The sequence below is a fragment of the Gadus chalcogrammus genome, chromosome 3 (genome assembly GCF_026213295.1).
Source record: "Gadus chalcogrammus isolate NIFS_2021 chromosome 3, NIFS_Gcha_1.0, whole genome shotgun sequence".
Classification (NCBI taxonomy): domain Eukaryota; kingdom Metazoa; phylum Chordata; class Actinopteri; order Gadiformes; family Gadidae; genus Gadus; species Gadus chalcogrammus.
In genome coordinates this window covers 3,698,749-3,723,677 of record NC_079414.1, presented here as the reverse complement: position 1 = coordinate 3,723,677, position 24,929 = coordinate 3,698,749, and the positions used below count along the sequence as shown (strand labels likewise).

The 24,929-nt window shown below is 47.4% G+C and overlaps 1 protein-coding gene across 1 annotated transcript in view; it reads right to left on the bottom strand.

Annotated features, from left to right (window-relative positions):
• Window positions 1-24,929, bottom strand: part of LOC130378211 (tumor suppressor candidate 3) — a 151,478-nt gene that overhangs the window by 629 nt on the left and 125,920 nt on the right. The window contains exons 7-9 of the mRNA XM_056585097.1: window positions 16,614-16,677; window positions 15,423-15,497; window positions 402-492 (exon numbers count right to left, since the gene is read on the bottom strand). Coding sequence (XP_056441072.1) covers window positions 402-492; window positions 15,423-15,497; window positions 16,614-16,677 — 230 coding nt within the window. The remainder of the gene's footprint in view (window positions 1-401; window positions 493-15,422; window positions 15,498-16,613; window positions 16,678-24,929) is intronic.

Below are 24,929 nucleotides of genomic sequence, written 5' to 3'. Positions count from 1 at the left end.
CACGAGCCGTAACCATGGGGATACCAGGTCCCCCTCGTCCCTGGAACTCTGGGGCCAAAACTCCTTTTCAGTGTTCAAAGTGGAGCTGAAACAGCGAGTTAAACGACTAACAGTTTATCTAAAACAAATCGTTGTGTGGACAATTTCACTGCAACACTTGTTTAACCGGTGAGCAGAGTCAATCAGTAATATGGAATCAAGCCAAAACCACAGCAGTTTACGCTGTGGGCCAATACTATAGCAGATAATTTATATTATTTAGTGTGCACTGATGGATGGTTTTTGGGGCGGTCCATGGTATTGCCTAAGTGGTGCGTATTGATTTAATATTGTGAACAGCAGAGTGTGAACCATGTACAGCCTGTGAGAGCCCTGCGGTACAGTGGTGTTGCCATGGTTACCTGTAAGGGTATCCATGGTACTTGGACCTGAAGATGGAGAGGAGGAAGCTGAAGAAGAACACCACCAGGCCCAGCCCCACCAGACAGATGACTGTAGGAACACACACACACACGCACACACAGAAGCACACACCCACACACACAACCGCACACACACACACACACACAAATACACACGCAAGCACTCACACACACACATACGCGCACGCACATACGCATACGCGCACACACACACATACACACACACACAAAAACATAAGTTAGGAGTGGTGTCAAATAAATATAGCTATATACACTATACCCTACAACAGGCCTACTCAGATGCAGGCATGAAACATCTTATTTGAAATGAAATGAATGTTAGGAGAAAAGATGACGGACAAATTTGGACAGAGAGGTGAAGTCAAACATCAATATTAAGGGATAAATATGGAGGCCTATGGCTGCCTTAATGACACGCAGTGTCCAACTAAAGTACGCTCTACAATTCATTGGGAGCAAAACACACAGTCTGGGTATATCTGGGTAGAAAATATTGAGGAGAAAAGGAGAATTTCTGTTTAAACAGTAGCAGTCTTCAATTAGCATGCTAATGATCTGAGGGCTGAGCCCCATTGGCCGTCAGCTCAACCGCCAGGTGGAGTAGATGTGCCACTGATCTGCTTGAACAGTGCGGAATGTATCCCTGTGTGTTTGTGTGTGTGTGAGTTTGTATTTATCCATTCTAGTCATCCATCTGTCTATCTAGTACATCCGTCCATCAGTCTGTCAATCTAGTACATCGATCCGTCTGTCTGTCCATCTAGTACAGCCATCCATCCATCCATCTGTCTATCCATCCGTCTGTTTGTCCATCTAGTACAGCCATCCATCCGTTTATCTGTCCATCTAGTACATCCATCCATCCATTCGTCAGTCCATCTAGAACATCTATCCATCCATCTGCTATCTGTCCACCTGATATATCCATCCATCCATCTGATTATCTGTCCTTCTAGTACATCCATTCTTCTTGCTATCACTGCATCCTTCCCTCACAAGCCCATCTGGTATATATGATGGGCTGTATATATGATGGGTATATATGACATATTGGTGGCATAACAATTATGGCACTCATTGCACTCCTGATCATCCCTGGAAGAAGGGATCCCCTACTATGCGTTTCTTCTCAAGATTTCTTCCATGCTGATTTAAGGGAGTTTTTTCTTGCCTTTGTGGGGGCTTGGGTAAAGTGTTATAAATATTTGGCCTGTTAGCCCTTTAAGACTGTAATGGTGATTAAGGGCTATACAAATAAAATTGAATTGAATTTAATTGAACATACAATATGATTCACACATGGATCTGGTCTGGATCTAATAATCAGACCCTCCAGGATTTCGCAATGTTGCGATTTGCAACTTCAACGCACCATCAACCAATCACTGCAAATTCAGAGCGGTGTCGCAATTTTAACCAACATCATTTGGTTAAAAGCAATTTTTCCGCATAACGACCGCCCATAGCAACCCTGCCGACATCAACGTGTAATGTCAACACCCTATTGTGCTCTCAAACAACGATACGTGTTCGAGAAACGACGTATCTATTTCTAACCATTTGTATATCCTTTAAATATATCCTTTAATTACGTACATCGAACAGATGGCCAATGTAAATACTAGATACGTGTGGACCGACGAAGAGATTAAACTATTCCTTGCTCTCATCCAAGAAAATAACCTAACAGCTATTTTAGATGGAAAACAACAACGTATTTCCACTATTTATCAGGACCTAAGAGAGATGATGTTACAAAAAGGATACAACAAGCCCTGGAATGTGTTGAGGAGTATGTGGAAAGCTCTCAAACAACGATACAGCTTTTCTACTTCTACCATTTATTACAGCCAAGTATCAGCATAATTTTTTTGCCTACAGCGCCACCTCCAGGCAGAACTAGGGTATTTACCCGCTCCAAGCACTTGATGGAAACGCACCTAATTCAAATTACTTTTTTGCGAACTGTCCAAAGATTCGCATCACTTTTTAGATGGAAACGCAGCTATTGTGGTGGAACATAAGTGAAATCTTCCAGTGATAAGCATTCTGCCACCGCAAAACATAACTACAGAACTGCAGAACTGCAGGCAGTACGTCAGACGACGAGGCAGATCACTATGACATCCAAGTCAATTGCCAGCGCAGAAAGAATCCAGAATCAATTATTCATAGGACCTTTTCTCAGTGTTTCTGTTCTTTTAATTAATGTTTTTTTCAGTAATAACTTAATATTTAACAAATTACTCTGGGAAAATTGCAGATATAAGTTCATATTTAATATCAGGAAAACTTTAACTTCCTCTCGCACTGGAATCGCATGAAACTTTTTGGAAAAGCTCACGCAACATCAGGCATTTTAGGGTTAGGCGAAATCTTGGAGGGACTGATTAATAATGCATGCTGTGTGTGCAGACGCCTGAACACACCTCTATACCTGTAATGGGCTTGTAATGTGTGCATTCCTGTGTGTGCGTGCGTGCGTGTGTGTGTGGATCCCTCAGGAGTACGGTGTTCCATTAAAGTGTCGCAGAGGAATGCTATTACTAATCAGGATTATGAAGAAAACTGTTGCACAGACAAAACAGGTGATGTCTTCAACTCCCCTGTGTATGTGTGATAGATAATCTTAGAAAGTCAAGGAACTTAAAGAGCCCATGCCATTAAAATCACATTTTTCCTGTTGTTTGTTAAATAACATAGGTCTGAATAAGTTTGTGAGCTGTGGTAAGTTTGAAATCTATGCAGTTTGTCTGCTGAATGCAATAGGCAATGAAAGGAAAAAGGCAGAAGAAATGAGCCGATCTGGATAAGGTGACACTGTGACGTAGCGTTGTCAAACTATTATTCATGGCCCTGCCCACTTGGTTGGTTCGTAACCACCCACAAGAATTCTGAAGGAGTCGTGATTGAGCTAGTGCTAAATGCTAATACGTGTATGGTAGTTGCTTAGTTCGTAGTAACAGGCTAGTTACAGAATTTTGAATGCAATGGCAGAACGACATCGAAGTACATGAACTGCGACATGCTGCCTGCCGCCGGTTGCCGCGGCGCGAGGCACCACCGCCGCGAAGTCAAAGCCAAAGTTCCTAGAGTCAAAGCCAAAGTTCCTTTCCCCCAATTCATTCTCAACCATGGCTGAGATAACCCCCACTACGAGTCTCGTTGTAGAAATACCAGAGACGAGAGTCCGACGTGTTATGCCATAACACCAACAGCAGAACGGTTATCCAAATAACAAGGAAGTGTACAACACTTGCGTTACAGACCTGGAGCTCTGCTCTATATCTAAATAATATCATATAATACATAGATATCTATATCAAATAATACATCATGGCCAAAAGCTGTGTGCGCGTCCAGACGATATAATGAATCACAAAGGACTCTGGTTCTTCCACTTCCACATCAATCTGAAGTAGACGCGGTCGTTTGAGATTCATAATAACCTATCGTCTGGAGGCTCACACAGCTTTTGGCCGTGATAATATATATTATATATTATATGATATAGATATCTATGTATAATATGGGTTTCTAAGAGCCATTGCGATACATCCACCGTAAACAGAGCGCATGGTACCGTGGCTACAAGCTGCTCAGGGCCAGGTGATAATATTATATATTATATGATATAGATATCTATGTATAATATGGGTTTCTACGAGCCATTGCGATACATCCACCGTAAACAGAGCGCATGGTACTGTCAGTGGCTACAAGCTGCTCAGGGCCACACCCCCACCCCCCTCCTTGACCTGCCTTGACACGCCCACCGTATACAGAGCGCATGGTAGTGGCTACAAGCTGCTCAGGGCCACACCCCCACCCCCCCTCCTTGACCTGCCTTGACACGCCCACCGAAACAGCGCGTTTGGGGGAAGCTCAATGTGCGACTGTTTCGGAGTGACTGTAACTCTGCACCACGGCTGAATTTCGGGGACGTCTTTGAATACTGTGTTTGTGGCCCACTAATACCAATATTAAAGCATCATACAATAGAATGGCATGGGATCTTTAAAGACAATTTTACACTATTTTGTAGGTGTGACAAATGTATAATGAAATTATGTGCGCAACAAATGTGTGTGTGTGTGTGTGTGTGTGTGTGTGTGTGTGTGTGTGTGTGTGTGTGTGTGTGTGTGTGTGTGTGTGTGTGTGTGTGTGTGTGTGTGTGTGTGTGTGTGTGAGAGAGTGAGAGTGTCACGGTCTCTCCCACCGGATCCTGTTGTTTCCCTCCTCAGTCATCGTTGTCACGTCCACCACTCGACTCCCCTCTCCTGCCGGAATACCAGTTCCTCCGAACCGTCGAGGGTGACTATCTGTCCGGCAATCTACCCGACCCACCAACTCCGGATCGCCACGAACATTCTCCTCTGCTCTGTGTAGCAATAAACTGTTTAATTGCTACCAACCTCGTCCTCGTCATTTGTGCCGTGCGTTTGGGTTCACCCCGTCTTGAGCCGTAACAGTACGATCTGGCCAAAAGATGGACTCAGCCGACACAAATGACGCAGCCAATCCCTTGGCCGCTCGCTTAGCGAATTTAACCCAGGAGGTACGCCGCCAAGACGGCCTCGGGGTAGAACATTCCCGGAACCTGAAGGAGGCTTCCGCAAGCCTAGCCCGGTTTGCTCCGGCAATGTCGTCCCTCGAGTCCCGGCTGACACTCTCGATCCATTCCCCTGGTTCGTCCGTGGATCCCCCCGCTACGGCCCCTATCGTACGTCGGGAGCCCTACGTCCCAACCCCGGCACCATATGGGGGCGATCCAGGAGCCTGTCATGGATTTCTTCTCCAGGTAGGAGGAGTTTTCCAGCAGCAGCACCTCACCTACGCCACCGAGACCTCCCGCGTCGCCTACCTCGTCGCCTGCCTTCGGGGGGTGGCGCTTACCTGGGCTTCGGCTGAGATGGACCGCGGGGGTCCCAAGGCCTCGAACTATTTAGCTTTTACTACGGTGCTGCGACGGACGTTCGATCATCCAGTTCGGGGGCGAGAGGCTGCACAGAGACTTTTGGATTTACGCCAGGGCAGTCGCAGCGTGGCAGAGCTTGTGATTGATTTCCGTATCTACGCAGCAGAGAGCGGCTGGCGTGACGACGCTCTGAGAGACGTTTTTCAGCGCTCCCTTGCTGATCATCTACGGGATGAGATCGCGTTGTGGGACGAGCCGTCCGACTTAGAGGCACTCATTACTCTCGCCATGCAATTGGACAACCGCATTCGGGAGCGAAGGAGGGAAAGTGTCGTCCGGACCCCGTCATCTTTTCCTTCCCAGCACACGACAGTGAGACCTCCGCCGCGGATTACCGAGGCCTTTCGTGAACCTCCGAGCCTTCCCGAGCCAGAGCCCATGCAGCTGGGGCGCGTTCACCTAACCTTAGAGGAACGCGACCAGCGGCGACGGACGGGCGCTTGCATGTATTGTGGAAGGACGGGCCACAATACATGCAAGTTTATCGATCGAGTTGTGTCCCTAATTATTCTAACTCCCGTACTCTGCTCAAGGCCACTCTGTCGTGGCAGAACCGCTCCTTGCCCCTCTCCGCCCTCGTCGATTCCGGAGCAGACGAGAGTTTTTTGGACCGAAAGGTGGCTCGACAGCTGGGAGTAGACGTTATCCCACTCAACGTGTCTATGGAGGTGAGTGCGCTCAACGGATTGCACCTGGACAGGATTGAGCATAAGACCGCTCCCATGTCCTTGCTGCTTTCCGGTAACCATCAGGAAAAGATTTCGTTTCACCTCCTCGACTCACCCCAGACTCCTTTGGTCCTGGGCCATCCCTGGCTTCGTCTTCATAACCCCAGTTTGGAGTGGGCCTCTGGTAAGATCACTGCTTGGAGTACCCATTGCCTATTGAACTGTTTACGCTCCACCTCAGCACCTACGGCAGTCGTTCCACCGACGGTCCCGGAGTCCCCGGACCTCACGTTGGTGCCCCTGGACTACCCTGGACTTCCTGGTTCCCCACTCCCTAGCAGCCGCCTGTTTAACCTCTCACTTCCAGAACGAGAGGCCATGGAGGGGTATATCCGGGACTCTCTTGCCGCGGGGATTATTCGTCCCTCATCTTCACCGGTAGGAGCAGGGTTTTTTTTTGTTTCCAAGAAGGACAAGTCCTTTCGCCCCTGCATTGATTATAGGGGACTCAACGACATTACGATTAAGAACAAGTACTCGTTGCCCCTCATAGACTCTGCCTCTGTTCCTCTGCGGGGAGCTACAGTTTTTTACCAAGCTGGACCTCCGTAACGCCTACCACTTGGTCCGCAGGGACCAAGGCTTCACTACCCCATTAGTTCATTTCGAGTACCTGGTGATGCTTTTTGGACTTACAAATGCCCCTGCAGTATTTCAGGCCCTGGTCAATGACGTATTGAGAGACATGCTCCATCAGTTTGTGTTCGTGTACATTGATGATATCCTGATTTTCTCCCGGTCCCTCGCAGAACACAAGCTGCATGTCCGTCAAGTACTGCAGCATCTCTTGGAGAATCGACTATTTGTCAAGGCGGAGAAATGCGAATTCCATGTGCCATCGGTGACCTTCCTGGGATTCATTATCGGCCAGGGGAGGCTGGAGATGGATCCAGGGAAGGTAACTGCTGTAGCTGATTGGCCTACTCCCACCAATCGCAAGCAGCTCCAACGCTTTCTGGGGTTTGCAAACTTCTACAGAAGGTTCATTAGGAACTTCAGCCGCATCGCCGCGCCCCTCACAGCGCTGACCTCCGTCAAGGTGACCTTCAGATGGACCTCGGAGGCCGCGGCGGCCTTCGAGGTGTTGAAGCGACGCTTGGTCTCCGCTCCGGTTCTCACGCAGCCCGATGGCAAGCTGCAATTCGTGGTGGAGGTCGACGCATCGCACACTGGGGTTGGAGCTGTACTGTCCCAACGCTCAGCCTCGGACGGTAAGCTTCACCCTTGTGCTTTCCTCTCTCGAGGGCTATCTCCCCCAGAGCGGAACTACGACGTGGGAAATCGGGAGCTCCTCGCCGTCAAGCTCGCGCTCGAGGAGTGGCGTCACTGGCTGGAGGGGGCGGAACTGCCGTTCGTCGTGTGGACGGACCACAAGAATCTAAGTTATATTCAATCTGCAAAACCTCTCAACTCCCGCCAGGCAATGTGGGCTCTATTTTTTGGTCGCTTTCCTATCGCCCAGGTTCCCGCAACACCAAGCAGGACGCATTGTCCCGTTTGCACTCCGTGGACGAGGAGTGCTCTGGTTTGGACTCCATTCTACCACCCACTTGTGTGGTGGGCTCAGTGGTCTGGAAGATTGAGTCCTTGGTTACCCAGGCCCAGGCTCATCAGGCCGATCCGGGCACGGGCCCTCCCGGTCGGTTGTTCGTTCCGGATGCAGTCCGTTCAGACGTGTTACAGTGGGGTCACTCGTCGAGGCTGGCTTGTCATCCCGGGATCAACCGGACCCTGGCTTTCCTGCAACACCGGTTCTGGTGGCCTACCATGGACCGAGACACCCGGTCTTTCATCGCCGCATGTACCACCTGTGCGCGCAACAAAACAACCAACAGACCCCGGTCAGAACTGCTTCGCCCGCTCCCCATCCCCAGTCGTCCGTGGTCCAACATCACCCTGGATTTCGTTACCGGTCTCCCTCCATCCAGAGGTAACCATAATTGATCGTTTTTCGAAGGCAGCCCACTTCATCGCACTACCCGGACTTCCCTCTGTGAGAGAGACTGCAGAGCTGATGATCCCTCAGGTTTTCCGAATACACAGCATCCCTGCAGACATCGTGTCGGACCGGGGCCCCCAATTTATCTCCCAGGTGTGGCGAGCCTTCTGTTTGGCCCTGGGAACCACAGCCAGTCTCTCCTCTGGATATCATCCTCAGACCAACGGCCAGGCGGAGCGGGCAATCCAGGAACTGGAGGGCATGCTACGCTGCGTCACAGCCGCCAATCCCGCTTCATGGAGCCTTCATCTTCCTTGGGTTGAGTACGCACACAACACACACAGAAATGACCCTACCGGAATGTCTCCCTTTCTCTGCTCCCTGGGCTAACAGCCCCCGCTGTTTCCCTCGCAGGAGGCAGAGATTGCTGTTCCTTCAGTTCGGTCCCACATCCTACGCTGCCAACAAACATGGAACAAGGCTCGGGCTGCGCTGCTTCGGGCTTCCACCCGCTCCCAGCGACAGGCCAATCACCACCGGACACCGGCACCTCATTACGTCCCCGGCCAGAAGGTCTGGCTCTCAACTAAGGATCTCCAGTTGAAGGTAGCCTCTCGGAAACTCGCGCCCCGGTTCATTGGACCTTTTGAAATCGAGGCCATCATAAACCCTTGTGCTGTACGTCTCCGGCTCCCTCCCTCTCTTCGGGTTCACCCCACGTTTCATGTGTCATAGATCAAGCCTGTCTCCTCCAGTCCTCTGGCGGTCGCTACGCCTGCGCCACCTTCACCGTGCATCATTGACAATCACCCGGCGTGGACGGTCCGGCAGTTGCTGGACGTACGTCCTAGGGGGCGTGGTGGACTGGGAGGGTTACGGACCAGAACACCGGCAATGGGTGTCACGGAATATGATCATGGATGATACATTGATTTCGGATTTCCATAAAGCGCATCCTACTGCCAGACGTCCACCAGGTGGCGTTCGTAGAGGGGGGGGTACTGTCACGGTCTCTCCCACCGGATCCTAGCTGCCACTAGTTTTCTCTGTTAGTCTTGTCTGTCTTTGTCATGTTCTGTTTCATGTACGGGGGCGTGGCCTGCTGAACTCCCCAACCCAGCCACGGTGATCACCCGCACCTGACCATCATCACCAATCACGCCCACCTGTATATCTTCCCCAGTCATTCAACCATTCGTCGCCAGATCGTCAGCTATACTTACCTGGTTAAGTTATCGTCCGACCTCTCTAGCCCTTTCTAGATACTCTCGTTATTCTCGTTCGAGTCGCCATTCCTGAACCTCGTCCTGTCGTCATTTGTGCCGTGCGTTTGGGTTCACCCCGTCTTGAGCCGTAACAGAGAGTGAGAGTGAAAGTGAGAGAGAGATTCTTGTTTTATTTGCTGAAAACAGTGTGACACCCTACCCCACATTGTGTGACAACTCACCTGATATTGGGGCAAGGTGTCACATGTGTACAATCACTATTTAAATGCCTTAAAGTCTCTACTGAAAAAAGACATGGAAATTAGACTTTGTTCTTACATTTTGAGTGAAAAGTGTGACAAGGTGCCCTGCTAAAAAAAATCTTCAGGTGTGTGTGTGTGTGTGTGTGTGTGTGTGTGTGTGTGTGTGTGTGTGTGTGTGTGTGTGTGTGTTTTCAGGAGCAGTGTGTTGAGGAGCATTTTGTCTGTGTTGAATAGAACTGTGTGTGTATGTGTGCAGGCTTTATATTGTTGTGAGTGATGGAATACTAGCATTCGCCACCTCTGCTAGGTAATAAGATTCACTAGAAGATGCCCCTATAAGCAGCAAGGTTAATGAAAGAAAAAAGAAAAGCAGACCGAACAGGAGAGAGACGTCACATATCTTAACACTCTGCCCCTCCCTCCTGCTGCAGTCAGAGTACATCTGCATGATTGGCCTCTCCTAATGGGACGACAGACACAGCTGCACAGAGAGGACAAAGCAGGACGGAGAGGGCAGAACAGGACGGAGAGGACAGGACAGGACGGAGAGGACAGGACGGAGAGGACAGGACAGAGGAAGGGTGAGGAGAGAGAGGAGAGGAGAGAGGGGACAGAGAGGAGGGCGAGGAGGAAGAGGAGGGAGAGGAGGAAGAAGAGGACAGAGATGAGATAGAGGACAGAGAGGAGAGAGAGAGGACAGAGAGGAGAGAGTCGAGAGAGAGGACAGAGAGGAGAGGACTCAGAGGAGAGAGAGGACAGAGAAAAGAGACCACATGACACAGTGGGGTACTGAGAGGGAGGTGAAGAGAGACCACAGGGTTTAGTAGTTGCTGATGTTGAAGGTGGAGGTTTTGTGGTGGAGGTGTAGTGGAGATAGTTATGGAGGTGGTGGTGTTATTGCTGGAGGTGTAGTGATAGTGGTGGAGGTGGTGTTAGTGGTGGAGGTGTAGTGATGGTGGTGGTGTTAGTGTTGGAGCTGGTGTAAGTAGTGCAGGTATAGTGATGGTGGTGGAGCTGGTGAATTGGTGGAGGTGGTGTTAGCGGTGGAGGTGGATGTGGTGGAGATTCAGTAACGGAGGTGTAGTGGTGGTGCTGGAGGTGTTGTGGCGGAGACCTTAGTAGTGGGGGTGTAGTGGTGTTGGTGGAGATTTAGAAGTAGAGGTGTAGCGTTGGTGGTGGAGGCTTTGTGGTGGAGGGGTTAGTAGTGGAGGTGTGGTGGTGGGTGTAGAGGTGTTATTGCCAGAGGTGTAGTGGTGGTGGAGGTGTAGTGGTGGTGGTAGAGGTGTAGTAGTGGTGGTGGAGGTGGTGGTGTTAGTGCTAGAGGTGTAGTGGTGGTGGTGTAGTGGTGTTGGTGGAGGTGTAGTGGTTGTGGTGGAGGTGTAGCAGTGGAGGTGTAGTGGTGGAGGTGGTGATGTAGTGGTTGTGGTGGAGGTGGAGTTGTTAGTGCTAGAGGTGTAGTGGTTGTGGTGGAGGTGTAGTTGTTGTGGTGGAGGTGTAATGGTTGTGGTGGAGGTGTAGTGGTGGAGGTGGTGGAGGAGGTGTAGTGGTGGAGGTGTAGTGGTGGAGGTGGTGATGTCGTGGTGGAGTAGAGAGTAAAAAAGGTGACAGTGTCAGTGTCGGGGGGGGGGGGGGGGGGAATCATCGGTCCAAGGACTGATCGCTTTTTCGAAGTATACGGCTACTCGAATTCTGAGCTACCCTGGACGGGATTTAGCGTGAAAATTCATTACGGAGGTTGTAGAACACAATACAATGGAACGATTTCTAATGACAGACTTCAATGCAAAATGTAGCCTTTTATTATACAGAAATTTGCTGTTGGTGTATTAGCCTAGGACAACACCCTTACCAGATTATTTATCTAAATAGCCCTATGTTGTTAGAATTTACTAACTTTATGCAAGGTCTACGTTCGTGCAGTACTCGGCGTTGACTCAGTCCTAAAAATACAATATTATTGCAAATTATATCACATCAAAAAGCGGTAGCTAACGTTAGTTGAATCAAGCAAACAAATAGCTGTTGTTCTTGCTCCAAAATACTTGTCTTACCTCGAATTTAACACAAGATAGTTCCTTCAAATTAGGGCCATACGGTATGGACTAAAATGTGTATCACGGTATGATTTGAGGCATAGACGGTAACGGTATTATATCACAGTATGTTTATTTTATCTTCTAATTTCGATATAAATACCTCTGAAGGGGTAAAATACTGGAAAGGCAGCAAAACCGCATAATATTTTTTAAAATATTTTCTCAAGTTACTTCCATCTCTGAAAAACACTAATGTTTAATAGCATGGATTTGTTTCTCCACTTGCTTGCGGACCTTGCCGTATAGTTTTGGCATCTCAATTTGGCTGAAGGGTGTGCGGGCATGTAACGCGTACCTGGGATCGAGTGTTTTGACCATCTCTTTAAAGCCCTTTCTATCGACATGGTGAAAGGGAACCATGTCCTTAGACAGTTAAACAGTGACGGCGTTTGTCATCTCGTTCCACCACTGGCATTTTGTTGTAAGGACTTGCTTTCAAAATCCCTGCGGAAGCAATGTCTGATTGCAGAGACAGATTTGCGCTACCATTCGACACTGTAGACCATACATTACTTCTGGAAAGGTTAGAAAACTGGGTGGGGCTTTCAGGCACTGTCTTAAATTGGTTCAGGTCTTACCTACAAAATAGGAACTACTTTGTTTCCATTGGCGACTTTGTATCAGAATCAACCAACGTGACATGTGGAGTCCCACAAGGTTCGATCTTAGGACCCTCTTTATTCAACATCTACATGCTCCCACTAGGGCAAATCATGCAAAATAACAATATTGACCATCATTGCTATGCTGATGACACGCAAATCTATGTATCGCTATCACCAAATGACTATCGGCCCATAGATCTGCTGTGCCAGTGCATTGAGCAAGTGAAGGAATGGATGTGCCGAAATTTCCTTCAACTAAATGAGGACAAAACAGAGATAATTGTATTTGGTTCTAAAACGGAAAGGCTTAAAGTAACCGAACACCTTCACTCTCTGTCCCTGAAAACCTCAATCAAAGCCAGAAATCTAGGGGTTATCATGGATTCAGATTTACATTTTGACAGTCACATCAAATCAGTTACAAAATCGGCATATTATCACCTCAAAAATGTAGCAAGACTTAGAGGGCCCATGTCCACCGAAGACTTACAAAAACTTGTACATGCCTTTATCACTAGTAAGCTTGATTACTGCAATGGTCTCCTTACAGGTCTCCCAAAACAAACTCTGAGGAAGCTTCAGCTTGTTCAGAATGCTGCTGCTAGAGTTCTAACAAAGACCAAAAAATTTGATCATATTACACCAATTCTGAAATCGTTACATTGGCTTCCTGTAAGTCAGAGAATTGATTTTAAAATCATGTTGCTTGCCTATAAATCCCTACATGGTTTAGGCCCAAAATATTTAACTGATATGCTTCCACTACATCAGCCTTTTAGACCACTAAGTAGCTCTGAGACCAATCTGTTAATTATCCCCAGAGTAAACACAAAACATGGGAAAGCAGGATTTAGTTACTACGCAACAAATAGCTGGAATAAAATCCCAGAGGATTTAAGACTTGCCCCAACTCTGAGCACCTTTAAAACAAGACTGAAGACTTTTATGTTTGCTAAAGCTTTCTGCTAAATAACTTTGCCTTTATTTTCTATTTTAATACTAAAATGCCTTTTTAACTCTCTATTTTTTTTTGCTGTGTTTTTCTTTTACTTACCTATTATTTTATTTTATTGTATGACAATGTTTATATGTGAAGCACTTTGAGTCTGCCTTGTGTATGAAAAGTGCTATATAAATAAAGTTGCCTTGCCTTGCCTTGCCTACCAGCGTCTGTCTCGTACGTTGTGGAATGAGAGCTCGTGAAGGGACTATTGCACAAGCACGCAGGAGCCCTTGCTGCGCGCCTGCGTGCTTGCGCAATAGCATACTGCCTGAGAAGGCAGTATCGCTGTCAATCTGTCCCTGGGAAAAGTAATGTGGTACCGAATTGAAAAAGGAACTACCGGTATGTTTTGTTACTATATTTTCAGTAGTTGCGCGTAACTTCACTTTTTACATGAAAAAGTAGTTAGGTTACTGTATTAACGCATTACTTACTTTGTTACGCGTTACACACAACATTGTCTACCGGTCACACCGGTCTCACGGTAACGTCAAAATCCATACCGTAGCGCAAATTCCCACTGGTGTACTTTCTATTCCGTAGGCCTACACCCCTACTTCAAATCCAAAGGCAAGCTCAGTTGGCGCTGTGTGCTTCAAGATTCTGAAGCCAGTGCTGAGATTCCGATTGTCCCAGAGAAATGTGAATCATAACAATTATGCAATAAGCCTTCCCCGCACCCCCCCCCCCCCCCCACACACACCTAAAAAACTCTCAGATTCTACGCGATTCAAGTGGATGACCCAATTGACCCAATTGACCAAGAAAATTGTCGCCGAAAAGCGACAAGTTTGCAGGTGTGAGTGGTGGAGCTGGAGGTGTTAGTGCTAGAGGTGTAGTGGTTGTGGTGGAGCTGGAGGTGTTAGTGCTAGAGGTGTAGTGGTAGTGGGGGAGTTGGAGGTGTAGTGGTTGTGGTGGTGGTGTAATGGAGGTTGTTTGGTGGAGGTGTAGTGGTGGGGGGATAATTATATGCCTAAGTTTTTACTGATACTTACAGGTGTGTGCATGTGTGAGGTAGTGTGTGTATGGAGTGGTGTGTGTGTGTGTGTGTGTGTGTGTGTGTGTGTGTGTGTGTGTGTGTGTGTGTGTGTGTGTGTGTGTGTGTGTCTGTTTGTTTGCGTGTGCGAAGGGCCTGTGTGCGCGTCATTATCTTTTAATTATGGCTTTTAGAACATCTCTAAGAGACTGCGTGGGAGAAACAGAATACTTCAGTGTGTGCCTTCACGTGTGTGTCCATTTCCCGGTAAGGATGTGTACGTGTGTGTGTGTGTGTGCGTGGAACCCTGCGCATGGGCCGTGTGTGTTCATCTTTACACTGCCTTCAAGTGTTTGCCCTGCCTGAACTGTGCGCGTGTTGCAGGGTTTAAATGAAGACGCAGGGAGGAGCTGCTTCAGTTCACCACACACGTGAAGCAGGCTGGATTCAAACAGGCTCCTTGTGTTTAATCAACAGTTACGGACCTGATGAACAAGCCCTTATATCCACGCTAAAGGGCGAGAGTGCTCTGCCTCGGAACGTCCTCCCGTCAAAAGGAAATGGCCAGGGCTGATGACATGGTAATGATGAATGTGTCTCTCCATGCACACACCACATCCGACAGCCTCAGAAGGGTGCCGCTGAACACCTTGACTCGGTTTCGTAGAACAAAGCCTTCTTCAGTGAATGGTGCGAGCAGCACTACCTGGAGAGGCCAGCGAGATGGTCCTCCTGAAGCGTGACCTCACGTCCACGGGCCGATGGACAGCTGTGCGGACACAGGTCACGACGGTGTGGAATGGTAGTGTGTTTCCGTTTGCACAAGCCATAATAAAATGTGCCCCCTCCCCCCCAGCTTCTCAGGCATCTCCAGGAATCGTCTATCAGAATAGGAGGTAGGAGTGAACCTGAAGAGATCCACTGGCCTCACACAGCACTGCTCTCCTTTCTGGTGGGAGCCATCCATGCGAGGGGGGGTTGATCAATTCATGGAATTTCCCACAGAATATGGGTGTTTGGCAGAACGGTATTTATTCTTATTCCACGTTGGGCTCTGTCTCTTGCCCCTGCACAGTTTGCGTCAGCTATTTTGCGTTTATTTGAAAGCCTTTGAAGCCTAAGTCACTTTAGCAATGAGTGATTGGTTAAATGCCTGCAGTGAATAAAGAGAGAAAGAGAAACTTACTCCTTCTCTTGCCCACATCTCCTTTGGAGGTAGCCGCCTCGTTCAACAGCACCATCCCCATGGTGATGGCTGCATCTGGGATACAGTTGTCAAGGGAACAACACATGCTGGACTTGCAGGCTGTCTCGTGGAGACCAGCTGTTACTGCAGGCGCACACATACACACACACACACACACACACACATGCACGCACGCACACACACACACTTACAAAAGGTAGAGGTAGCTAGTTCCATGGCCTGATGTAAAGCTCAATCAGGTCTTTATTACCGGAGCCAATGAGTGGGGGAGGAATGGATGTGATTCTATGCTGACTTGACCACGTGATCCGGTGGAGTTCCACTAGAACTGACCCCAGATAAGCAGCTTCACATGCTACTTACCCCTCCTTCCCCTGACGGGTAGCTGGAAGGTTTGTGAACAACTAGTTGACCAGTAAAAGAAAAGAGGCCAAACATTCTCTAAAAGCGCGACAGGTTTGTAACTGTGGCTGGTCTCTTCACCGTTGATATTGCTCTAAGCTTCGTTTATCGTGAATTTTTATTGAATACCTAATTAAAACAAGATATCTAGAAGAAGTAATTAAAAGATAAAATCACAAAGACTTGACCTTAGTGAAGTTGTTCGCTGTTCGCTGTTTGCCGCATTTAACGCTACTTTATGATCATTAAAACAAGGTTCAAATATGAAAGGCCTCTCTGGCAGCGACCAGACACGACAGCGACGGACAGGGGTGTTTGCACATTGATGATTTTGCGTTTGTGTTCACCTGCATCCGTCAGTGTGTTTGTGTAACGCCCCATTTTCACGTGTGTCAGCCTGTGTTGATGTCTGCACTTGCAAATGTACATAAGCAGGTGATGTGTGTGTGTGTGTGTGTGTGTGTGTGTGTGTGTGTGTGTGTGTGTGTGTGTGTGTGTTTATACACGTATGAGGAACATTTTACAATTCCAATGCTTTTGAAGCGAAGCAGAATGAGCCTGCTGGGATATTGTTATTGTATTAAATGTAAATCAAATCATACCCAGCACTTCAGACAGACATTTGCAAATGGTTTGAATTGAACATGAAATTAGTTCTCAGTGAAAACTATCTGTTGGACAATAAACAATGGTTAAGTAATTTGGGTCAATTGACACATATTACATGCACAATCACACACACACTGACACACACACACAGAAGGATACTCAGCAACAGAATGATGTGGGACTCAGCCACAAACTGGGCCTGACTGCTGCCGTGGATGTAACTCTGAAAGAGAGAGAGAGAGATTTATTAAGAAAATGTTGGTCTACATTCAATCCAAACACAAAGGCTGACCGCAGCATTAGCATAGGAATGTGAATTGACACTTTTCGCAAAAACAGGAAGGAAGTCATCCTTACATGACGGCAGGAAGCATCAGGTAAACAGAGTGGCTCCTCTAAATACTATCTCCGTTCTGCAGAAGACACGTACCAATTCTGTCTGTGTGCTACCCTCAATGGGCTCCTGTGTGTGTTTGTGTGCCTGTCTGTGCACGTGCATGTGTGTGTGTTGTGAGTCAGAGAGAAGGCACATGTGTGGGCAGGCACGGTGGATCGAGTTTCATTGAGTGGGCAGCAGGTCATCCTAACCCTAGAGCATAACCCCACACACACACAAACTCAACACAACCAAGCATGCGTGTTCAAATTCAACATACTCTACCGCGTGCATATTCTGTCTCTATTCTATCTGTTCTCGTGAACTAGTATTGAAATACAAATATTTGCATATTGTTTTAGGGCTGAAGGTAAAGGCCGGAGAGAGCTGAGGATAAAGGCCAGAGAGAGCTGAGGATAAAGGCCGGAGAGCGGAGGATAAAGGTCGGAGAGCGGGAGCATAAATGCTGGAGAGCAGGAGGATAAAGGCCGGAGAGAGCTGAGGATAAAGACCGGAGAGCGGAGAATAAAGCCCGGGAGGGGTAATAAAGGCTGGAGAGCGGAGGATAAAGGCCGGAGAGGGTGAATAAAGGCCGGAGAGCGGAGGATAAAGGCCGGAGACGGAGGATAAAGGCAGGAGAGAGTGGAGGATAAAGGCCGGAGAGCGGATGATAAAGGCCGGAGAGCAGAGTATAAAGGCTGGAGAGCGGGAGCATAAAGGCCGGAGAGAGCTGAGCATAAAGGCCGGAGAGCAGGAGGATAAAGGCCATAGAGAGCTGAGGATAAAGGCCGGAGAGCAGAGGATAAAGGCCGGAGAGCGGGATGGTAAAGGCCGGAGAGCGGGAGGATAAAGACCGAAGAAGGCTTAGGATAAAGACCGGAGATGGGAGGTTGTTGTGTTGTTATGTTGCTCTTGAGCATGTGTTGTTGTCGTAGTGATGCAGACCCTCAGGCCTCAGACTACATGGACACCCCTGGCGTCTCTCCTGCTGGCTCTCTTTGCTATTCTGAGGCGGGCTCACGGCGGTGTGAGGCGCCTGGCAGGAGGCTGTCTGGGCCTCTGACAGACACACACTGGCGGAGCGTCAATATTTAATTGCGGGGGTGAAACTATGGATATGAATGCTGTCAGGCGGCGTTGCGTTCCTCCGCCTTCAGAGGCAGGCGGCTTGTGCTTGAGGGTTGCGACGCACGTAATGATTTAGCCGTCTGCTGCAGGCTCCAACACGTCAGGACTGATGTGCACCAACGTGTATGAATGCAGACAGAGGCGCGCACGCACAGGCACACGCACACGCACACGCAGACAAACACCTTTAACATACAACAGACCACTAGCATGAAGAATCCCTGGTTCCAGGGCTGACCACTTGAAATGAATCTGATTGACATGAGAGGGACTCCGTTCATAAGTGCACTATGATGCACACATTTGGCATTCACCCACTAAGTGACTGAGAGTGTTCTGCTCCTCATGTGATCGTTGGTTTGGCGCCCCGTCTGGTTTGTTGAATTATGTGATGGCGTTTTCCAGCCAGGAAGGAGAGTTCAGTAGTGCTAAAGTTTGTAGGCACACGTTATTTCAATATCCTAGTATGTTGTGTAGCAATGATGTAGTTTAGGTACTGTGTGCTGTGGAGCAGCCCAGCCCGTGAAGCATGCGGTTTAGATTTCTGTATTTACTCTAGGAATAGATATATATTTGAGTGTAACTATTACTATGTAGCTTGGTAGTATTTGTATATCCTTAATCTATTTCTAATATTTCTAAGTTTCTTAGAGATGTACAATGTGTATTGACTTGACATATTTAGATTTGATTCTGTATTCTTTATTTGTCTGAATAAACTTGGATCTCAGAAGGCTGTTTCCTGACTAGTGTCTGGGCCTGGATGTGTGAATGTGGTGAGATACAACTGAAGGATGACCTGAAGGAGGAAAGTAGAGAGAGAGAGAGAAAGGGACCAACATTCAATGTTTTATGAATAATTATCTTTGCATTTCCCCGCCTGACGCCACTGAGATGCCATCACTGTGTGTGGGAGATTGACAGGCGAGAAGAGATGCATTGATGAGTCAGAAATGAGAGGAACATCTGAAATCACATGGCCTGGTTCCTAGACCAGCGCCTGCTGAGGCAGAACAGACCTTCTACCAGTGCTTCTCGCGGAGACGACAGGGGCCACAGAAGGCCCCCACATGAACTCTTGATCCTACCGCACCTTAACAAGCACTTTACAAAACGCTCATGGAAACACATGGAAAGACCTTTCTGTGTAGCAAACAACTCTTAATAACCAAGGGATAACCCCCTTCTTCGCATGTAAAGAGATGTAATTTGACTGGTTACATATGTTAAACACCACATATGTTTAATACTCAGTTCACAGATCTGGTTCCTCACTGGATGTCCAAAGTATATGTGAATTTGTCAATAATTGCATGTTTGTGCGTGTGAATGGATGGCTTGTTCAAGTTCAAGTGTTCAAGTTCAAGTGTACTTTATTGTCAAAAAATCTATGTAACAGGGTTAGCACAGAAGTTTGAAATTGCGTTTGGCCAGACTCCAATGTGTAGTTAAAAAAAACATTTAAATAAGACATTGACAATAAACTCTCACACACACACACACACACACACACACACACACACACACACACACACACACACACACACACACACACACACACACACACACACACACACACACACACACACACACACACACACACAGCAGCAGAAGTACAATCAGTGGTCACAAGGTGCAACAGTAAAGTAAAGTGCAACAGTAAAGTGCCAGTGACATGGTGAAGTTCATGTGGTTTTCTTCAGTGTGTTGATGAGTCTGATGGCTTGTGGAAAGAAGCTGTTACTCAGTCTGCTTGTGCGGGACCGCAGGCTGCGGTACCGCTTCCCTGATGGTAGAAGGGAGAACAGACTGTGTGCTGGATGAGTTGTGTCTTTGATGATGTTCATTGCCCGCTTGGAACAGTGTGAAGTGTACAGTTTCTGAATGGCTGGTAGGGGTGACCTGATGATCTTTTCTGCTGTCCTCACCACCCTCTGCAGTGCCTTCTTGTCTGCAGCTAGACAGCTGCCATGCCAGACAGAGACGTTGCTGGTCAGGATGCTCTCAATAGCACCTCTGAAGAAGGTGGTGAGGGCAGAAGTGGGGAGGTCAGCTCTTCTCATCCTTCTCAGGAAGTAGAGTCGTGTCTGCGCCTTCTTGACCAGCGCGGTGGTGTTGGTAGTCCATGAGAGGTCATTCGTGATGTGCACTCCCAGGAACTTTGTGCTTTTCACAGACTCTACTGCACTGCCGTTGATGATGAGTGGGATGTGTGTTGGTTGTTCCTTCCTGAAGTCTACAGTAATTTCTTTTGTTTTGTTGACGTTGAGAAGCAGATTGTTCCTCTCACACCAGTTGATGAGTAGCTGTACCTCCTCTCTGTATGCTGAGTCATCATTGTCTTTGATGAGGCCCACCACTGTTGTGTCATCTGCAAATTTGATGATGTGATTCGTTTCAAATTTGGCACAGCAGTCGTGGGTCATCAGCGTGAACAGCAGGGGGGATAGCACACATCCTTGCGGCACCCCCGTGTTTATGATGGTGGTCGCTGAGGAGTTGCTTCCGACTCTGACTGTCTGCGGTCTGTTAGTAAGAAAGTCCAGCAGCCAGTTGCACAGTGAAGTGCTGATGCCTATTTTTACTCAGCTTGTCCACCAGATGTTGGGGGATGACGGTGTTGAACGCAGAGCTGAAGTCTATGAACAGCATCCGCGCGTGACTGTTTTTATTCTCCAGATGAGCCAGGCTTTTTTGGGTGTTGTGGTGTTATTTTCTTCAAACCGGCTGAAGAAGGTGTTGAGTGAGTTGAGGAAGTCTGTGTTGTCCTCACACAGTGGGGGGGATGGTTTGTAGTCTATGACTGACTGGATGCCTTGCCACAGGCGTCTTGGGTCCTTTGTGTCAGTGAAGTATGAGTTTATTTTTTGTCCATATGCACGCTTGGCTGCTCTCACGCCCCGGTGCAAGTTGGCCCTGGCAGACTTGAGGGCCTCCTTGTCCCCAGACTTGAAAGCAATGTTGCGTGCCCTCAGGAGCTCACGTACCTCCCTGGTGAACCAGGGTTTTTCGTTTGCTCTCACTGTAATGTCCTTGGTGACGGTTACATCTTCCATGCATTTTGTTATGTATCCAGTAACAGAGTCTGTGTATTCGGTGAGGTTGACGTCCTGGTTGGTGGTGGCCGCCTCCCTGAAAACCGACCAGTCTGTGCATTCAAAACAGTCCTGTAGAGCTGCTGTGGAGCCCTCTGGCCAGGCCCTGATCTGTCTCAGTTGGCTTGCTTCTCGTCAACAGAGGTCTGTAGGCTGGGATTAGCATAACAGAGAGATGGTCTGATGAACCCAGGTGGGGGTGGGGAACAGCTCTGAAGGCCTGTCTGATATTGATGTAGACCTGGTCAAGTGTGTTCTCTCCCCTTGTTGCAAAGTTCACACACTTGTGATAGTGTGGCATTACTGTTTTCAATTTGGCCTGATTAAAATCGCCAGCGATTACGCAGACCGAGTCCGGGTGTGTGTTTTGTAGTGTACTCACAGACTTGTACAGAATGGAGAGTGCCTCCTTTGTGTTGGCGCTGGGGGGAAGGTAAACAGCTGTGATGTTGACAGTATTGAATTCACGCGGCAGGTAGGCTTGTGTGTGTGTGTGTGTGTGTGTACCTTGTATGTGTGTGTGTGTGACGCTTGTGTGTGCGTGTGTGTGTCTGTGTGTGGCTTGTGTGTGTGTGTGTGTGTTTGTTTGTGGCTTGGTTTTGAGTAAGAGCAGCTTACTTGTGTTAATAGAACACTGAACATTGTTGTGTCTGTATGTATGTGTGTGCAGGTATCCGATGTGAACTGTGCTTCTCTATATACACAGTGTTTAGTGTGTTTTCTAACGGCCCTTTGAAATCAGCGCTCCTCTTTGACTGACACATTGACAATTTAGCTATGGCAGAGAGTCTAAAAATGTGTTCACCGGAATTAGTTAAACTTCAATATAAAGCATTGAAGAGGAATAGCATGAGATGCGTGTGATTCTAAGGAAGCCCTCCGCCCTGGTGGTCCCCATATCTACTCTGGATGCAGGAAGCAGCAAGTAGGTTGCCTAATATTCCAGTAGTATTTATTATTTCAAAGCCAGCTTTACGGTATTTTCAACTAAGCTGTTAGTGTATGTGTGTGATGTGTGTGTGTGTGTGTTAGTTTTTGAATACATTGACATTTAAAGGTCTTGTTTACATTAGTTGAAATCCTATTGCTTCAAGCAGCCAATTTGTCAGACTTTCAAACGAATCAAGGCAGCTCCGAACATGTGCATATATTGGCCTGCCAGGCACATAAGGACTTGAGTACACACACACACACACACACACACACACACACACACACACACACACACACACTCTCCCTTGCTTGATGCCTCTCGGGGGCCATCAGTGGCGGCGGGCCGTGCTAATAGCTAGCAGCCAGATAACCTTTACAAATAGCTCCACAGCGCTGCCGGCCCGGTCGCAGGGCGCGTGTCTGCCTCCTGTAAACACCGGCTCACATGGTTTGTGTCTTTGTTAAATTGTGCAGCAGTTTGTGTGTACATATGTGTATATGCGTGTATATTGCGTGTGTGCATGTTTGCGTTAGGGTGTGCATGTGTGTATGTTTGCAAGTGTGTGTGTGTGTGTGTGTGTTTATGATCATTTGTTTTTTTTGTTTCCGTAAAAGGTCACAAGCCAATGAGACAGAAAGAGAGAGAACTTGAGAAAGTGAAAAAAAAGGGAAGGAGACAGAAAGAGAGAAAGATAAGGGTACCCACTTCACAGGAAAAGGCAGTGTGTGTGTTTGTGTGTGTCACCAGATGAATATTATTAATATTATGAGTGACATATATGCATGTTGTTTGTGGATTTTCTTGCAACCTCTAGAAGACTAAGAAGATAATGACATGTTGAAGGAGGCACTGCAAGGATGGATCCAGGTGGAGCTCTGGCCTCAGCCCTCTCAGAGTGGTTCAGGGATGACACTCACACACTCACACCCCATCTCTAAATGGATTCATCTCGGGCGTTTTATCCAGCCGTTTGTATTCATGTTCCTGGTTTCATCATAACGCTGTAAAACATGCATCCAGTCATGTGAGCACGTCCCTCCAGGTCCTCTCTGACCTCTTCACCTTTACACACTCCTTCACCGCCACCCTACACAGAGCTGGTGGGGGCAGAGTGTGAGAGCAAATGACGGTGGGTGTGAACAAGCGTGATGGCGTACGAGTGTTTGTTGGTGCGTTTGGAGCTGTAAACATGAATCATGGAATAAACACTGGCTTGTATGCAAAAAAAATTGCTGTCATACATATTTACACGTACATTCATATAGGGCGACAAAAGGGGCGAAGACAATCATGTGTTTGTTTGCATGGTGGCACAGGACATTGATCACAATGGGCCTCAAACAACCCTCATCGAGGTGTTTTTTATCACTTGCTTGAACACGATGCAATTATTAAGCTGCATGTGTTACAGATTCATAATGAGATTGAATGTCAATCCAAATTGGACCCATTTCTTCTATCCCTTATTGGTCCGTTTTTTTTAAGGATATTACTGCAATCCATTTTTGAGTGTGCATTTTTTTAAATGGGTGTTCTTTAATGGAAATATACAGTTGAGGAATTAACAATTACTTTTTGGCTCCGTCTCTAGTTTTTGTGTGTGAGCGAGCAGAATATTCGCTACAGTTTGTGTCTGCTTGGAGAGAGAGAAAGAAAAAATACATAATCTGCATGGTCTCTGAATGATTGATGTACACAATGTCGCTGGGACTTGGGCTCTCGGGGTCCTGGTCTGCAAACTGGGCTACAGGGGCTTGGGGGGTCTTGTCTCTCCACTCTGTGTTGGGTGGAGGAAGAATAGAGAATGGGAGAAACACGAAAAGCGAGAGAACTTTCTAAGCAAAGAACATCATCGTGTGTTTTCTCCTAGAAAAAATAATTTTATCTTTTGTATCATTTGTCAATCTTTCTGTCATTTATATAGCCGTGGAAGCAGACACACAATTCAAAAATAAATAGAGCAATGGGCTAACAGCATCCTTGCTTCTGCAACACTTGTATTGTCATGATCACAAACTTAATCTTAGTGGAATCAAATCGAATATAGTGTGTCAGTTTCTGAAGCCAGGCGGACACCTGAGGAGGAGCTGGCGTGGTGTGTATACATGCCTTTGGTACTCATTCCTCTCATTGATTCGCTTGTTGTGTGTTTGCATTCTCACCACAAACACACAAGAACTAACGGATTCAAAAGCTCACGGAAAGCTGGGAGCCAATGCCACATGCTGTTGTGGTGGCAGGTGAATCTTTGGTTGTTCTGTGTATCGCCAAAGTTGAATGTTCTGTTTGTATGTCATTTTAAGAATGCTTTATGTGCGCTTCGACATATTGTTTGTTTGCATGTAGAAAGAAAGTGGGTTTGATATAAAGTGCAGACATAGATTAGTATTTGTGTGTGTATGCGTGTGTGGACGGAGATAGTGTGTGTGTGTCCATAGGGGATGACTGGACTGCACGAAGCAGCCAGTGTTGCTGACCTTTTCCCCATGGCCATGATAAGAGAGGGCGTTAAAGCAGAGGAAGAAAAACACAAGCATTATTCATCACTGTTTATGTGTGTGTGTGTGTGTGTGTGTGTGTGTGTGTGTGTGTGTGTGCTTTTTCCTGAAGCTAGATTATGTATAGACCTGGCCACTCCTGCAGCACTCAAAGAGTAATTTCAGCCTATTCAGCCAATTCAACACTGTTCTACATGAGGAAGCTGGTCCTAAAAGTATCTCTGTGACCCCACCTCCAGTCACAATGCCACCACTGACACATACAACTACAGACATAGACACCACTGACTTACACACACACCACTGACACACACAATACTGACACACAAACTACTGAAGACACACACCTTACTGAAAAAACACTAAAAACACACAAACACACACTACTGACATACACAATAATGACACACGCTACTGACATACACACACTACTAACATGCACAC